An 18,983-nucleotide genomic window follows, 5' to 3' on the forward strand; every position below is an offset into this window, starting at 1 on the left:
AATAGCTAAACTACCAAATCTGCCATAAATGGAGAATTTACTTGACTACAGTCACATCGCTAGTAAGTGGCAGAGCCAAGTCTTACATTCTTCCCAAGATAAAATGATTGCGTCATTATGGTAGAGATGAGTAGTTCATCTGGCCTTCAAAGCTTTATTAAAATATCTCGTAAGAGCGACTGTTTCCTTTTGACCCAGAATTGCATGGGCTCTAAGCATCATTATTGGTTTGATTTTCTAGATATCTTAATATTGTGAAGGGAGATGAATCCTTTATCCTTTCTCAAGCTCTCATTTAAAAATAATGGGGGTGCCTGGGTGGCACAATCGGTTGGGTGTCTGACTTCGGCTCAGGTCATGATCTCACAGTCTGTGAGTTTGAGCCCCGCATCGGGCTCTGTGCTGACAGCTTGGAGCCTGGAGCCTGCTTTGGATCCTGTGTCTCCCTCTCAATCTGCCCCTCCCCTGCTCATGCTCTCTCTCTCAAAAATAAATAAACATTAAAAAAATTTTTAAAAATAATGACAGCTTTTACATTGTGCAACCAGTGGTCTCAGGGCCAGAAAGAGCCTTGAGTGGTGGTGAGAGGCACAGCAGCTGTGAGTTCATTTTCCCTACCTTCACATTATTGCCTGGATAACTAAAGGAAATAGGGAAAACAAACATTTTTAATCTGACTACATGTAAAAAGTGAAATGTAGGATATGGTGTAGAGACCCACACATTCCAGTTTAAGAGATCGTGTTCACATCCATGTTTAATCACTCAGTAATTGTGACACTGGAGCAAGTTGCTTACTCTTTGGGCCTCAGTTTCCTGTTTTGTAAAATGGGAACAAGGATGCTTACTAACAATTATAATTGTTAGGATTATATGTAAGTTATAGAGAATATTATGAGTAGAGGCAGAGAAGCAATGGTGTGTCCTCTCAATTATATGTACAAATAGTTATTTGTAAGGCATTTTATATAGTCCTAGCAAATAGTATTGATTAAATACAAACTATTATTTAAAATATTGTTTTAAAATAATTAATGTCATAATCTTAATTGAGCAAATTTGAAAAATGAAGTCCTATGGTAATCTACCCAGTCATAAAAATGGTTACACTTTTTTTTAGGCAATCCAGAATATTAATTTATTTCCTCTTCCCTCAGCCCCACACCTTAGAAGTCAATCGTTTTCCCCAAGAGCCTCCTGAAGGCCCCTTTCATGTCCTTGTTCCATAGGCTGTAGATGAGCGAGTGGTTACACTTTTCACTGAAGAGCTATGATAGAGAATAATGACAAATGACATTTTCTTCCTCTAATTTCTGATAGTTTTACATTTGTATGGCTTCATGTGTTTTAACAACAACAAAATGTCTACTTCCTTCCACAACTGACCTGTTTCCAATTATACTTAGAGACCTTTCCTAAATTCTACCTTTATAGAACTCAAACTGTCTGATGGCTTTCAAATAACATAATAAAGGAAAGGGGAAGCAAATAGCTTGATATCTCTTAGAAAAGTCACCTGTACCATCTGTCTAGGCCTTACTGGAAAAAAATGACTGTTAAAATGCAGTCTTTTTTTTTTTTTTTTTTTCAACGTTTATTTATTTTTGGGACAGAGAGAGACAGAGCATGAACGGGGGAGGGGCAGAGAGAGAGGGAGACACAGAATCGGAAACAGGCTCCAGGCTCCGAGCCATCAGCCCAGAGCCCGACGCGGGGCTCGAACTCACGGACCACGAGATCGTGACCTGGCTGAAGTCGGACGCTTAACCGACTGCGCCACCCAGGCGCCCCTAAAATGCAGTCTTTAAACAAAAAAAAATAGTCTCAGAATTTCATGGAAACTCATCTCTAATGGACCAAGTAAAAACATGCTTTGAATGGACCTTACAACATTTTAACAGTTTCAGAAACAGCCTGACATCTCAAATATAAAGAAGAGTAAAGCTCTCACATGTGTAGAGCATGTACAAAAAGCACAAAATCATTTTTTACCTTTTGTTGTCATTAGTAAAACTTGTCCTCAATGCCTGTTAAGTTTGTCTACGATATAGACTTCCTAGCTTAAAAAGAAATTGGACTCAAACACATGTTCTGAAATCTATTTTCTACAGGGAAAAGAAAAAGCAGAAAGCAGAAGGAAGGCAAATGTCTCTCCACTTTGGTATCATCTTACATTTATACCCGGTCTGAGAGAGAGAACCACGATGAAAATGGAAAGGGATGTATAAAGTTCATTGGTCTCTGACCCACGTTTCCGGTGAACTCTGCTAGACAGCTGACTGCTGAGGGAGTTCCCTATGCTAATGAGACTGGAAGTGGGGCTGAGTATGGTGTGGAAAATGGGTAGAGCAGGCAAAGGAGGGGGAAAGAGGAAAGTGCAAAGACCACCAGAAATGCGAGCAGAGAAACATGAGAGTGCAGGAAGGAGGAATCCTAGGCAAGAGTTGGAAGAACAGAGTGACTAAGCTGTCAGGGAAGGTCTTATGGCTTTACTCAGAATGACGTTATGCACCATGCAGATAGATTGCAAGAGTTTAAATGGGTGACGATTTAAAGAGTTTTCATGCATAAAAGCGTGAGAGAGCACTTATTTGGGGGCTCTGGATATGAAATGAAAGAGAAAAATATGACAATAATTGAAAGTGATGCCAGGGTCAAGAGGTTTTGTTATTGTTATTCTCGTCGTTTTTCTAAGCCCTTCTAAAGACAAAGAGCCAATGGTAATGGAAAGACTGAAAATGCCAAATAGTGCATTGAAGAGCCTTTCATCAAGTGGGTTGAGAAATCATGGACTGGTGTGGAATTCCTGATCAGTGAAAATTAATGCAATTTTGAAACTAAGAGAAATTTTTAAGGAGGAAAATGTTTCCCAAGAATTTTATGGCAAAACTACAACTTGAGGTTTCTTCTGTTGACTGTCAATCCTGTGCTTTCTCCAGGAGGCCAAATTGTCTCAGTCGCTTTGACGATGAGATCTTACCCCACAAAATTTAAAGGCTCAGGGGTAGGAATAAAGATTGCAAATGATTGTGGAGAGCTGATGCAGTAGGGAAGAGAGAATGGTAAAGTGACAAGAATGAGAGTTGAACCTCAGAGGCCTTGGGTGGGGGGGGATTAATGTCTTGAGCCCTGCCCATGGAATCCAAGTGGGAAGAGTCCAGTGTAGCCGCAAACAGATTCAAGAGCTATGCAAGGTGGATTGTGGTGAAGAGTTCAAGGTGCCAGTAGGATGAAAACTGGCAGGCTGGGTCTCTAACCATTGGGGAAATAAGAATCATTAGCAAAAAGGGAGTTATGAAAAGAGGGGAATGTGTAGAAAGGAAAATCTCTAACACAAAATAGTGTCTGGTGAGGGGAAGCTGAGCAAGTGTTTGGTAAATAGCTTGTGGGGAGCAACACTGGGGATTGGCGGAGGTAAGGACTGTGAAGAACCAACACAGGTGACTGAGGATATTGGTGAAATCCAGGACAGCATTTGTCACCTCACTGGCCAGGAGGTACCAACTTGAGAAAGTATACACAGAATCACAGATTTCAGAAACAAAATGGTTTGGTTAAAAAGCTACTCTGCCAAACAGAACTCATTGTCACCCAGGCTTTCCTTTGGGTACATCTCCAGAGCAATTCATAAAGCTAACTCTGATGCTGAAAATTGCCAAGTCCCTTAAGTTGAGTGATGAAATGATCATATGCTTTGTAATATTACATTGTGGATAAGTTCTGTTACGACCTTGACAAACCTATGAAGAAAAACTGGCAAATCGTGAATTGGCTTTGTCTTGAATATCTCTAAAATACTCATGGTATAGCCATTTGAGCCTGTCCTAGTGGACATAGAATGTTAATTATGACTATGTAAATGCTACTCAGAGGGCTATTTAAATCTGGTAGATTTTTGATATTCTAAAGTTGTATTTGAAAAAAATCTAGTTCTTTATCACATTAGTGCTAATAATAATCATAATATCTCCTCTAACTTGTGTATCCTTTTTCACAGAAGTATAGGACCTCTTAATATTCACATTATAAAATGAAATTGAAACTTCTTGTGAGAACAGTCAACTGCCGAGCTTTCCCCCCACCCCTTTTGAGTATCAGCCAAATAAGAAAACTGCTTTTGCACCAGTCAAGATGAGTTGACTTATTGCTCATTAAACATTTTATAGGTGATACCCTCAAGATTTGTCTTTTGTTTATCATGTTTATATTAATAATGATAATACTCTTCGTTCTGGTAGCAGTATTTAGCTTACAAAGTATTTTCAAATCCAGTATCTTATTTGATCCATACAATGACCTTGCAAAGTATGTCCGGATGTCATTATTCTCATTTCATTGATGGGGAAACAAAGGTGGAGAGATGCACAGAGTCCAGAGCTGATTACTAAAAATCTGGAAGTTGAATCCAGATCTTCCAGTGCCATAAGATTGCCTACAAAATAATTTCCATTGACAGCAGCTACACAAAATTATTTTTGCCTAGGAGCGCCTGGGTGGCGCAGTCAGTTGTAAGCATCCAACTTCGGCTTTCAGGTCACGATCTCTCAGTCTGTGGGTTTGAGCCCTGCGTCGGGCTCTGTGCTGACAGCTCAGAGCTTGGAGCCTGCTTCGGATTCTGTGTCTCCCTCTGTCTGTGCCCCTCCTCCACTTGCTCTCGGTCTCTCTCTCTCTCTCTCTCTCTCTCTCAAAAATAAATAAACATTGGGGCGCCTGGGTGGCGCAGTCGGTTAAGCGTCCGACTTCAGCCAGGTCACGATCTCGCGGTCCGTGGGTTCGAGCCCCGCGTCGGGCTCTGGGCTGATGGCTCAGAGCCTGGAGCCTGTTTCCAATTCTGTGTCTCCCTCTCTCTCTGCCCCTCCCCCGTTCATGCTCTGTCTCTCTCTGTCCCCAAAATAAATAAACGTTGAAAAAAATAAATAAATAAATAAATAAATAAACATTAAAAAAATTAAAAAAATTATTTTTGCCTGTTATGTGTTCTGATAAATTGATGTTGTGTAAAGGGGCATTTGAGTTAGAAAAGGAAACAAACGGAAAATAAAAATTGCAAGGTTTTTTTCTATATGATGTTATCAGTTCCTTCATGGTACTAATGTCATTCTCTGAAATATGACCCAAAATATTACCTCTCTGTGATGGACTAGGAAATATCTCCTTAGACTTTGTAAATTTTAGGTAGCAATACACTAACATCTTTCTGGTTTCTAATAATATCCATTTATATCAGCTTCCCCTACCCAAAATAATGGGGCAAATGAATACTCTTTTTGGTGTCGCATAGCTCATCATTTTTAAATTCTCCCAGCTGCTGTTTATATGAGTAGGATGTCTTTCCTCTCATCCTCTTCCACCTCTGTAATAAAACATCATGGTGTTTCTTTCCCAGTGGAGAAGCCCTACCCAAGGCCCGACCATACTGCCAGGCTCCCAGGCTCCTATGATTAAATAAGTGATGGCTCTGCCCATCTTTAAAAATGTGTCTCATATAAGGCAGTCAAGGCACCATATCCATCACTGCAAAGGAAGCCAAGCATTTATTTAAAATAATGAGACATCCTCATTTTCATTTTTCCCTGAGAGGATTGTAGCGATGTTTAAAAATTCTCTGAATTCTAGAACTAGGGCAACACATTGATTCGAAGAAAGCTATAATCTTCTCTAATTTGAAGTGCACTTTTTTCTGCAAGGAAATAGAGTGTAGCTTTCAGAATAGCAAGAGCCCTAAGCCCACACATGAACATCCTCATCCTGACCACTCCTCTTTCAAGTTGGCCCCATTCTTCTGAGTGCAGGGATTTATAAGGACCTTTTCAACAAATTTCAAGGTATAGTGAACTGAAAGGAGAAAGGTTCGAATAATCTCTTCCAGATTTGGGAGGGAAGGGATTTCAGCTGCCAAATCATGATGAATATTACCTTTCTTTGCTTTCTGCCACTTGCTTGTTGCAAACGTTCTGTTGGATGAGTTCAATTATGGGGTCTCTGAAAGGACTCATAATTAAATTTTTTTAAAGGAACAGATTAGCTTTTTGTCTTTCTGAGGCAGAGGAGTCAGACCGTTTACCTCTATGAGCATTCAGGGATTTCGACTTCTGTGTGTATAGTGCCTTTCACAGCCAAGGAGGCTGACTTCAGAGAGAGGCTAGGAGAGAGAGCTAGCCCTCTGTGATTTGGAGAGATAATAAGTTAGCAAGCTGTATAACATAATGGTTTATGAAATTCTTCCTTCAAGGACCATTATCTAGTGTTAATAGTGCTTTATTTCTTCCTCTCCTGTGCTTATTTAGAGCATAATTACAAGAGCGAGAGGAAGGGAGGGAGTTGGGCATCAAGATAACCATTCGCCAAATTAATGCAGCTGAGTAGAATCTCTGGCCTTTGGGGCTCGTTTATCAATTAGTTCTGTTGCGGTCTGAGTTCCTGGATTTCCCCATAGAATGAAGATTCTTTGATTTCGCTCATACACCAGCTCTGAGGAAAGTCATTTGAGATCAAAACATTTTTCAGGCAGAATCTCTTTTACCCTCCCCAGGATGGTGATGTGTGGTACCACCAACTTTTCATCCATTTCAGGAGCTTTTCATAAACACAAGTGGTTGGCCCTTTCTCTCCCCGCCTTCTCTTTTCTTTATTATCTTTTTTTTTTTTTTTTTTTTTTTTTTTTAGAATTTTTGTCTTCCTTTTATCCCTCCCTTTTAACTGGTTAAAATTGGGTTGATTTGTTTTCAACAGGTTTATCTTTTGTACCATGTTTTAAAATGACTTCATGGATTTTAATGTTAAAACCACTTTTGTAGTGCCATATGGTCTCTGAATATTCAAAATCATTTCTGAATAATAGGAATGCTGGTAGTTGGAGGTGACACAGGAGAATCGTCCTTATTCTCCAGAAAACAAGTCAGTTTCTCAAGAATTGTTTGACCCCAACCTTTTGGGAAAGGTGTCACAGCCCTGACTTCACTTTCCCAACTAATTATGGGTTGATTTTTTTTTTTTTTTTTTTTTGCAGGGGAGGTGGGGGATACCTCAAGGGAAAGAAAAAATGGCAGAAGCACAGGACTGTTTTTAAATCTGTGCCATATTCCTCATGTGGTCTTACAAAATAAATGAACTAGCTTTTTTTAATCTAAAAATAAGCCAAACTTTGTGTCCCCTTACACGTTGATGTTCCATTCTACTTTGAATGCTAATTACACATTTTTTTTACCCTTTAAAAGTTAGTTTACCAAAACCCAATAATTTCCCTGCTCGAATCAAGAGCATAAAATGTGAAGAAATGAAATCTTGGGGAGCAAAGTATTTCATTTTGTTGCCATCCAGGAAAGTAGATGTGGATGGAATTGTGTCCCTCCCCCCTAAAAAGACATGGTGAATTCCTAACCCCCAATACTTCAGAATGTGACCTTGTTGGGAAATAGGGTCTTTATAGAGGTAATCAAATTAAAATGAGGTCATTAGTGTGGGCCCTAATCTAATATGACGGGTCTCCTAAAAAGGGGTTGAGGGGTAAATTGGGACACAGAGAAGGGAAAATGCTGTGTAAAGATGAAGGCAGAGATCTAGGTGATTCATCTATAAACAAGGAGTGCCAGAGAATTGCCAGCAAATCACCAGAAGTTAGGAGAAAAGCGTGGAACAGATTCTCCCTCACAGCTCTCACAAAGAACGACTCTGCCAATATCTTCTCAGACTTATAGCCTTCAGAATTGTGAAACAATAAATTTACCCAGGTTCTGGTACTTTGTTATGGCCACCTTAGCAAACTAATACATATAGCCTGCTAATACCAATAACCTCCATCTCTAGAAGCTGAGGGCATTTGCAAGAGTGAGCAAAAAGGCCACAAATGGGAAACATGAAGCCAAGAAGATCCAAAAGACAAGAGAAGAGCAGAGTTCAAAAACCAAAAAGAAAGTGTTTCCTAATGAAACACTAATCCCAAAGAGCCAAGCAAAGAGCCAAAAAGTTAGTAAAAGACTCAGTGACTAGACTGAAGAGCACAAGACTTTCTATTCTCAGCTCAAATGTCACCCTTCAGAGAGTGATCGATTCATCTAAAGTAGCTCCCCTCTCACCTCTGCTCAGTCTCTATCCCATTGCCTGACTTATTTACATCAGTTGCCGCTACCTGAAACTATTTTTGTATTCGTTTATCATGCGTTTATTGTATGTCGTTTCCTAGAAAGTAAGCCCCCATCTGTCTTACCAGAGTGGAGAGCAATGCCTGGCATCTCTGCAGGCATCAGGTGTTTCGCACCTGGCATTAGGTGTTTCGCACGTTTCTCATGGACAAATGAAGTAGACTTGAAAATCAAAGGGAAATCAGAACATGGAGGTATTATATTCCTTGAGACATCAGAGAGTTGACGGGGCTTGGACAGCCTTGCCTGTGGGTGCAGGGAAGCTGGAATGACTGTAGGCCCCTTCAGTGACAGGGCGTAGGGAATCAGTGCTGACTCCTACCTGCCTGAATATGATGGAGAGTGACCGAACTTGACACCCAAATTATGCACAATTCACCCAAGAGATTCTGCCCACTTGCTGCAGGACTTACTTCCGGCCATACAAGAAAAGAATTTGGGCAACTTAGGGGCTTTTTAAAAAATACACTACTCAAAATAACAGACTATCCAATGTGATTTCTAGGGGAATCAGGAGCTCCTTAAATTGAAAATTCTGCTCCATTAACTTCCTGAAAGGTGAATGTGGGTAGCTCCTGAAGGGTCTTGTGAATGAGGTAATCTGCGATACAGGATGGCTCCTGGGGAAGAAATCTTTCAAGAGTTCTAGAGGAAGGTTATTTGGAGGGATTTGTATTTAATGGATGACAAGTTAATGTGTCATCAGTGTCTGTGGTTGTGGTAGGACTGCTAAAAGGAATGACAAATGTTCTATATGCAACTTTGTATTTTAATACATTAACACGTCTGTTAAACAGGACTTTTTTAAATCTCAGGAAACTAAAAGAACCCCCCAGAGGATTCCTCTTTGTGACATTCAGCTCCTTTCTCTAGAACTTTTCAGCTGACGTTTTCTTTGCTTTTTAGTGGACTTTTGCCTTCGTGTTTTCCAGGAAGAAAACAGAATTCTCTAGTGAAAATCCGTACAGTGCATTTGCTAAACCAAAAAACTGATCGCAATCCTGTGTTCAGAAGAATCGATTGACGTGTGTGACCTGGACCCCAAATCATGAACTGATAAGCTGACATAATCCTCTCCTCACCACTAGAACCTGTACTTTATATCATAATACTATCTCCCTGTGTAACAACATTTCCCTCAGAAACTCAAAGGATTGGTGATGATCGTTAACACGTACAATGTGTTTGGAAATAATATAGATTTTATTTTTGTCCTTATTTTAGCTTAAGGCTACCGAGGCCCAGAAAGCCTCACAGCAAGTTAGGATTGCTCAAGGAGTAAAACGTGGACATCTGGCCCATCACTAACTACTTCAATCAACATACATAAAATCATGCTTTAGAGTTAAATGCAGCATGCTACTACTCTCTCTTACCTTTCCTTATATTGCTATCTGTTCCAGAGGTATATTTTTGTGTTCGTTTGGCCACCGGAGACATGTGCTTTCTTGTAAGCAAAAAGGATGTTTTTTAACACCCCTCGCTGTAGGTGCACGTTATCCTTGGCTGCTCTTCAGATCCTAGGCTGGTTCTTTTGCCCATTTCCAATCCTGTTTTTATTGGTGATAATTTGCATTTACTGGTGACCAAGATGTAACTAATGCTGTGCTTACTTTTGTTCTCATGTCTGAAAAAAAGTCAGTAGTAAGAGCAATTCTTCCAGTGTATGAGTATGAGCACATGTGTGTGTTTGAGGACATCAGAGAAAGGGGAAAGCAAAGTGTGTCTGAGCCTCTTCCACAGTAGCCACTCTCTCTCCCTGCCCCCAGCTTTAATGTACTCTTTGCAAGACATCAGTTTTTGGTGATCGAGGATCTTCACAGAATCAGTGTCATGCAGTGTGTAACAAACCAGAATGAACTAGGCAAAAATTCCAGCTGCGGACATACATCTAAGAAAATAAATGCGCAGATTGCTGGAAGAATAGCAGCATGAGATGCTCCCTGCCACCCTGCATTTTCCTGTGCAAGATTTTGCCTGTTGTCCTAACAGGCCTTTCGAAGCTCGAGATGACTACTCAATTATTCATTCACTAGCTGTGTGATCTTGAGTAAGCTACTTAATATCTCTGAGTTTCCATTCTCTCAACTGTAAAATGGAGGCAATAACTCTCTTGTAACATCATAAGGAATTAAGCTCCATACAATACAGGCCATGGAGTGCACAGCATGTAGCCTGATGCCTGGTGTACTACATGTATTTTATTTTATTTTGTTTTGTTCTGTTTTGTTTTATTATTTAAGTTTATTTATTTATTTTGAGAGAGAGAGAATCGTAAACAGCCTTAGCCTGGAGCCAGATGCAGGGCTCAATCCCATGACCGTGGGATCATGACCTGAGCCAAAATCAAGAGTCAGATGCTCAACAGACTGAGCCACCCAGGTGCCCCTTTATCCCTCTGTTTTAATCATTTACATGAAGTCTTTCCTCCTGGAATATGAGTTCCTTGAGGAGGAGTACGGGTTCTATTTCTGTTTTCCCAATGCTTTACATGCACCCATGTGATTAGTGGCTCGAGAAAAGAACTTGAGAGGAACCTCTTCCAGTGACTATTTTTGGTATACCAGCTTAGTGATAGGTGACTCACACTTTAGTAGGAAAGTATGGAAAGTGACAAGGGCTGTATGATGATCACGGTAGGCTTGTAAGAATCAGATACTAAGCCCTGGAATAATGAGGGAGAAAGTTTGGTTGTGATTACCATCTTGAGACTCACTCATATCCCTTTGGCATTCAAATGGAGTCCATGTCTGTATATTCCAAGTTGAGAAACCCTTCTCTATACTCTACTGCTGGTTTCTCTTCCTTCTTTTTGCTTACTGTTTAAAGTATCAAAGCTTGCTGCACATCACATCCCTTTTATCAGCTCTGGTGCACCTTAGAGTGGACATTTCCTTCAGGAGCCAAGAATACTGGAGCTTATATTTAGAGAGTACTTATTACGGGTTGGATGAAGGTGTGATTATGCCTGGAGTCATGCTGCTTGACGCCATTCTAATATTCATTTAGTTAGAATGGTAACCACACTGAGTTATTGCTGGTCTCATATGGATCATATATTCACAGTCAGCCCTTGGCTTTGACAAGATGATGTGTATTATCTCTGCTATTGCCCATCACTTCTTTTCATTGCATTATGAATATTGTGCATGGAAGCATGATTTTCCATCTATAATCACAGTTGAGTCCTTTCAACACAGTCTGTATGTTTAAGTGCATAGTTTTCTTCAAAGCAGACTTTGTTGAAATTGATATCCATTATCTGCTATCTCCGTCTTCCAGGGATACCATGTTTTGCTCTAACTGGGAAGGAAGAGACAGTTTTTATTAACATGAATAGACTTTGTAGCCTGGCATGTATTGTTTTACTGGTGTGATAGCAACTCAGGTTCTAGAAAGGAGTAGCATTCTGAAGGACAACTTTTTAATTTGAACACCAATTAAAGTGTTGTGTCCATCTTCATTGGATTTGTGGCCCTAAGCTCAATTGTGTCTCTCATTACACTCCTGCTATGTTTACTGACAAGTGTAACCACAGAAAAAGAATTGAAAGGGGCCAACGTAATTTCATCAAGGGAACATCAGGGTGAATTGTTGAAAACCACAAAAAGTGATACCATTTAGATCAACTACAAAATGCATGCTGCCAGCTGTCTGAAAGGACACTTGGGTGATGGTGTCCATGCCTGAAGAAAAGGCTCTTCTTCATAGGATGCCTCCTAGAAAACTGATAATAAGGGACTATCATTTGTGAAAGCCAAAGTTAGGGAAAAGTGAGGAAAAGTAAAGAATTACTTGTGAGTCAGAGCCTAGAGAGACCATTTTAGCAGAGATTTTCCAGTGGCGACGGGCACATTTTCAAACACAGGGCTAGAGAAAGCAAAGAGATGTTGAGAACTGATTATTTCATCAGAATTAAGTGAACAAAAGCTCAGACTTGGAAACGTGGAAAAGAGATACAAGGCCCTATGTGAGACTCTCCTGCTTGAAAGAAGCCTTTAGTGTCCGAAGGTATTTAACAGCAAAGAAGTCCTCTTGTGACAAGGGAAAACTCGTTTTAATTACTAATGTTCAGTTTACTTCATATTCTTCTAGAGTTTATAATCTAATATTTATTAATTGGGTATAAATATACATAAATAATTTCTATCAAGGGGAGAAAAAGAAGGCTGGTTGTGTTAGGGAGTTTTCAGTAGTGGTGGAAATGAATGATTATGTTTTTTATTTTAGTCACCATGGGTAATTCTAACACCCTTATTCTGTTTATGTGGGAATGTAAAGTAACTGAATAAATCTTAATGAAAACTGTGTTTTATTGATTTTGCAGAGTTAAGAGGAAGACTTGGGAGGGATGGAACCTTCCAACAAGTTTGGAAGAAAGTAGAGGGAATGCACAGATGCCAGACTGCCACGAAGACCCATGGACAATCCCGCACTCACGCTTCTCTATCGAACTTTAAGATTTATTAGTAATATGCTGCCTTTGCAAGATGAAAAGAAACTAATGCCAAGAAGGCATATTCTTCAATATTTGGAATAGACGTGCTCTCAAGACAATGGCTTCAAAGGTGTCCTGTCTATATGTTTTGACAGTCGTGTGCTGGGCCAGTGCCCTCTGGTATCTGAGTATAACTCGTCCCACTTCTTCCTACACTGGCTCCAAGCCATTCAGCCACCTAACAGTCGCCAGGAAAAACTTCACCTTTGGCAACATAAGAACTCGACCTATAAACCCACATTCTTTTGAATTTCTTATAAATGAACCCACCAAATGTGAAAAGAACATTCCTTTCCTTGTTATCCTCATCAGCACCACCCACAAAGAATTCGATGCCCGCCAGGCAATCCGAGAGACGTGGGGGGATGAGAACAACTTCAAAGGGATCAAGATAGCCACTCTCTTCCTCCTGGGCAAGAACGCTGATCCTGTTCTGAATCAGATGGTGGAGCAAGAGAGCCAAATCTTCCACGACATTATTGTGGAGGACTTTATTGACTCCTACCATAACCTTACCCTTAAGACATTAATGGGAATGAGATGGGTGGCCACTTTTTGTTCAAAAGCCAAGTATGTCATGAAAACAGACAGTGACATTTTTGTAAACATGGACAACCTTATTTATAAACTACTAAAACCCTCCACCAAGCCAAGGAGAAGGTATTTTACTGGCTATGTCATCAATGGAGGACCAATCCGGGACGTCCGCAGTAAGTGGTATATGCCCAGGGATTTGTACCCTGACAGTAACTACCCACCGTTCTGTTCGGGAACTGGCTATATCTTTTCAGCTGATGTGGCTGAACTCATTTATAAGACTTCACTCCACACAAGGCTGCTTCACCTTGAAGATGTATATGTGGGACTGTGTCTTCGAAAACTGGGCATACATCCTTTCCAGAACAGTGGCTTCAATCACTGGAAAATGGCCTATAGTTTGTGTAGGTATCGCCGAGTTATCACCGTGCATCAGATCTCTCCGGAAGAAATGCACAGAATCTGGAATGACATGTCAAGCAAGAAACATCTCAGATGTTAGGATTTTTACCAATGTAAATACATTTCTTTTCTTTTTTAAGAAATGGGGCCTAAGGTGTTGGTATTTAATAGGTGTCACCAAGGGAAATGAACTGGCAAAGGGGTTTTGTAAAAAGGGTTTTCTTCCCACTCCTACTTTCTTTCTTCGATTACCAATTTACAAATGTCAGGCTCTGGTCATAGAAACAATACACAAGTTTGAAGGGCCAGATTTCATTCTCAGGTCCTAAGGCATTGCATTTATCTGAAAAAGCAACTTCCTGAAAACTGCTAGGATTTACATACTGTGCATCTGAGATAAAAATCTGGTTCTGGGAAACTGAAACTCACTATAATGTCTTCATATCAGCTCTGCAAAAATGAATAAGTAAATAGCGCTTTTTCAGAAATAATTCAGAAATAATACGCAGTCAGGAAGACACGCTCGATGTGATTATTAACATTGTGTGTGCTGTTATATTGAATTTTTACATATATTGCCATGGGACATGTACAGAGTTTGCCGTTCCAGCAAGAAATGAACTTAGGCCTGGCAGGAAGGCTGCAGTTAAATAAATGGAAATCTAAACTTGAAAATCAAATATCCTGTATGTTTGGAAGACAACTCTGCCTGCTCATCCAAGGATTAAACCTGGTCATTGGGTGGAATGTATATAAAATGCTACTTAACAAAATAAACAAGAGCTTTTTTTTTTTTTTTTTTTTTTTTTTTTTCCCTTTCAGAACAAACATTACCTGGTGCCTCCAAGGAGATTTTGCCAAATGTAATCTCACCTGCCTGCCTCCATACAGTGTTGCTAAGTGCATTTTACAATTTCTGACAGAGGCAGGCACATGTGTAGAAATAAGTTGGAAGGAGGGCAGAAAAACAATAAATTACATGGAGAAAATACAAATTTATGTCTGCATTAAAATTAACATAAGCAAACTTAGCAATAGTATGAGATGCCACGCCCACACATTTGCAAAGCATGTGAGAGAATCTTTCAATGGGTACCAATGTTATTGGATGATTTAGCTCTGTAGGTGACAGATGTAATACTCTAACATCTGAAACATCCAGGCACCTCCAGCAGCAATGCTGTTGGGAGGCATTCTGGGAGCTCCAAGCTCTGTGATTGAGGTTCACGGGAAGGAAGGGTGGAGAAGCTTGGAATCAGTTCCTGTTGATACCATCATCTTTGCTGGGTCATGTGAGCAGGCGTCTTAACCTTGCTGTGCTTCAGTATACTCATGTATAAAATGGATGGAAAAAACACCTACCTCACAGGTGCTGTGAGAGCAAATTGCATTTCCTAAGAATCTTGAGATCCTTAGTTTACAAGGTGCTAATGCAATGTGTCATGCGTTATGCCAAATGCTAAAATAATTCATTACAATGATGGTCATTGTAATCAGTAGTAGTAACATCAGCTTAAATGTAAAATCTGCCAAAAGAAAGATCGAATATGAACTGTTCGTGCATCTGGTTCTTCTAAGATTTTTTGACTTTTCCCTGGATATCTTAGGTGTTTGGAGAAGCTTCAATTTCTCTACCATTTCTTCTGGTTTCAATGAACAAGTTTTTACTTCAGTGCATTGCCTTGATTTCCCAGGGTGCTGCAAGTGAAGGCAGCTGTGTTTCTTCAGGGAGGAGCCTCTGGCTGGAAGTGTATTACAATAAATGAATCACATGCTTTGCAAAATGTATTATATCCCATCAACTTGGATCTCAGGAAACAGTGATCTGAATTCTCAATAAGAACTTTGAAGAGTGACCGGTAAAGCTAGCCCCCCTCTATCAGAAGAACAGGCACTCAGCAAACCCCCACATTGCACATCATCTATTCATTAGAAAACTTCTTTTTGTTTGTTTGTTTTCATTCAAAGAAAGCCCTGCAACTGAAAGAATATAACTTTTCTTTTAACCTGACCTTTGGAAGCCCCCCCTAGAAGTTGATAGCAAACAAGTAAACACAATGAACAAATGGAAGTCATGGCCTATTTCTTGAAAACACTGGATCTTTTATCCCCAGCCCCAAAGAATGCAATATGAGACAGGCCTTCCTGTCCTTCAATACATCTTCATCAAACAGCTGGACTGCCGAGTTTGATTGGAAAACAGCATTAGGTAGCCTGGGGAGAGATGGATCAGCACAAGGTGAGCCCTCTCTAACCCCCACCCCTCAACTGCTGTGAGTTCCAGTCATTGGAAAAGTCTCATGACTTTGTGCTTGGTTTGCGTTTCAGTCACATAGCTGAATCAAGCCTCTGTCTTATACTACCATTTTGCATTTACCTTATGCTCAGTCAAGCCACCTTCGCGTCAAGGAATTGCACATTACGAACATCGTATATGTACATCTATGAATTGTTTTCTGTGTGTGTGTGTGTGTGTGTGTGTGTGTGTATCCACTATAAATAGAGCCCTAATCTTTAAAAGGAGCAAAAATCAGAGAATCATATGTCTTAAAGAACTATTTCCTAACTTTTTTATGCTAGGTAGTGCCCATGTGACAAACATGTAAATATTCATCAAAGACCATATGTATATATTTTAAAGGCATTTTTCCCTTCTCCCCTGTATGTATAGCTAGAATCTGCTTGTTATGTACATTTTCTTCTGCATGGAGCTCGGTGAGGCAAAGCCATTTGTCCAGTGTTTCAATAGCTGAAAGCATGATTGCCCTTCATTTTTTGAATGTTCAAAAAAAAAAAAGTTTAAGTCAAGTGATCATGAAAAAGCTCTAATTTTCTACTTTTCTTAATTTTATGGTGCCGGCCAAATTATGGTTTCAATTATTTAAGCCATTTTTTAATGTATTATCATTTCTCTTACATAAAATAATGTTTCAATGTTGTACCAGGAGTCGTTCAGAGAATTTTTATAAAAACCTTCTGACTGTCCCCCTACCTGTTGTGTTCATTATGCATTGGATAACAAAAGGTATCAATAATTAATGTCTGTATTCTTAAATTTTCCTTTTTAAGTTTGTTTTTGGAAAAAAAAGTTTTATCTTTGCTGGTTAGTTTGCGTGGCTTTGGGTCTTCTTCTATTGAACCAAATGCCAGTTTCGATATATAATATTGTATTTTTAAATAACGGGAATCAAAAAAATGAACATCGTTTTCGATTTGGATTAAAATCAGAAGAACAAAACCCCTTTGTGTGATGATATGGGGGAAACAAACTCTTTACAGAGAAGCTGAGGAAGGAGTTTTTCAGTCAAACCTCTTCTATCAAAAGACAATGGAACATTTACATAAAGCTTCTGGGATTCATTTTCTACCTTTCCTAATATGTGGGTTTAGTGGGGGAATTGATTCTGTCATTTCTTCTGTAAAGGTGAGGATAGTTTTTATAAGCAACAAAGTAACTTGTGAATGAAAGAAGTAATTTACTAGAAACGCTTGTTGATGATAATTGACATTTAGGTATATCGTTATATATGAATGATTGTTTATTTATGTATTTATTTGTCAAAATTGTACATACTATTTCGCCAAACGTACTTGTCTGTAAAAGTGCACTCTCCAGGTTTGTAGTACTATTTAGGGTTACATGGGTTGCCAATCAAGCTGCTAATCAGAATACTATTTTTTGTATCAATGTTATAACACTGAAAAATAGATGTCTTTACATTCAGTTTCTTCACCTTCCTCTTGAAATGTAAACTGTGGATTGAAAGCACGATGCCAATGTATAAGCCCATCTGTCATGAGGAAGATTATGGTTCCGTAAAGCTGATTTTTTTAAACCATTGGGACAAATAAACAGAAGGAGAACATATTTTCCACTGTGCTTCTTTTCTGGAAAAAACCTCTTTGGCGAGATGCGATCATTAAAATTAGCTGATGCCCTGTTGTTTATCATTAACCTTCTCCGCGACCTCAATATAGGTAATAGTTCAAATCATTCAGAGCTCATCCCAAGAGCCTAATGCAGTCAACTTAGAGATGGTTTGGTCCGGAGATTACGGGCTGCCCGAGGATTTAGGAAACTGGGATCTCCCTTGACCCTTGGAGGCCTCAGGAAAGTCTCTTTTAAATTCTGACAGGTTGAACATGTCAACAAATTATAATTCAGAGAGCAGTATATTGATAACATGCTTGGTGAATTAGGACCTATTAAATCAAGATAAAACTGTCATTCTTATGTGTCACCCACATATATCTTTTGGAATATTGCATACTATTTTAAAAGTTTGCTCGTACTGGAAAAATGCTATTCAGGCATTCTTAACGGCAGACAAGTAGATGCTGATTGCTGATGCCTGACTTTGGAAACAAGAGACTAATAGCTATTTAAGAGACAAAAGTTCCTCTTATTATCAATCCTGAATTCACTTAAATAGGTCTTTACTTTTTAATGGAAATTTAACTGGATTTACTGCCGCTGCACCTCAAGAGTTCAAAAAGTTAAGTCCATCAGGTGAGCTAAAATACAGGCGGCATAAACAATGAAAACGTAAAACATATAGATTTGTATTCGGCGTGACTTTTTTTAAAGGAGCAACATCAAGAGCAATATTGTAAAAGCCTGGTCTTAACCAGGAGCATCAGTACCAAGTGGACTTTGTTAGAAATGCAAATTCTTGGAACTTACCAGAAACCTGGGGGTGTGACTCGGCAATCTATATTAACAAGCCGGTTAGGCCATTCTCAGGCCCATTAACGTTGAGAACACTGCTCAGGGGCTGGCCGACTACCCTGTGTGAACCACAGCCAGACTGCTGCCAACGCTCTGAGAGTGGTTTCAGGATGAATATTGGCAAAGACTCAATGAGGGGAGATACTCACGTTGCACCCCAAACTAAGCAACATGGTTTCCCAATGGTAAGAATTCTACTCTTTTCATTAGATGTGTGTTGCCAAAAATGTACTTAATTATTATTTTATTATATTTTAATTTCATTAGTACAGAAACTGTGGCGATCTGTTTCTTAAGCAAGTTCACAGATATCTTCGATTTTGCCTCTTAGCCGGCAAGCTTAAAATACTTGGTCCTTTAACAGGAAGAGTTTGCCAACCTCTGACTTAAAGAAACAGGGAGACATCTGACCAAGGTGTTACATGCACATTTCCTCCAATTGTAAATGAAAAGTCACATTGATAAAGCATACTGGAATTGTTTCTATGCAGCCGGGGAAATGACAATGTAGTCACTGAGGATGAATTGCATTAAAAACCGACAGCTGCATGGGGCGCCTGGGTGGCGCAGTCGGTTAAGCGTCCGACTTCAGCCAGGTCACGATCTCGCGGTCCGTGAGTTCGAGCCCCGCGTCAGGCTCTGGGCTCATGGCTCAGAGCCTGGAGCCTGTTTCCGA

The 18,983-nt window shown here is 39.7% G+C and overlaps 1 protein-coding gene across 1 annotated transcript; it reads left to right on the top strand.

The window, feature by feature from the left end:
* The first annotated feature begins 12,471 nt into the window (after positions 1-12,471).
* B3GALT1 (beta-1,3-galactosyltransferase 1) lies at positions 12,472-17,446 on the top strand. The gene has a single exon (XM_032594432.1). It carries the CDS (start codon positions 12,698-12,700, stop codon positions 13,676-13,678), a length of 981 nt encoding a protein of 326 aa, XP_032450323.1. The 5' UTR covers positions 12,472-12,697; the 3' UTR covers positions 13,679-17,446.
* Positions 17,447-18,983: the final 1,537 nt, after the last annotated feature.

The sequence above is a fragment of the Lynx canadensis genome, chromosome C1, assembly GCF_007474595.2.
Source record: "Lynx canadensis isolate LIC74 chromosome C1, mLynCan4.pri.v2, whole genome shotgun sequence".
Lineage (NCBI taxonomy): Eukaryota > Metazoa > Chordata > Mammalia > Carnivora > Felidae > Lynx > Lynx canadensis.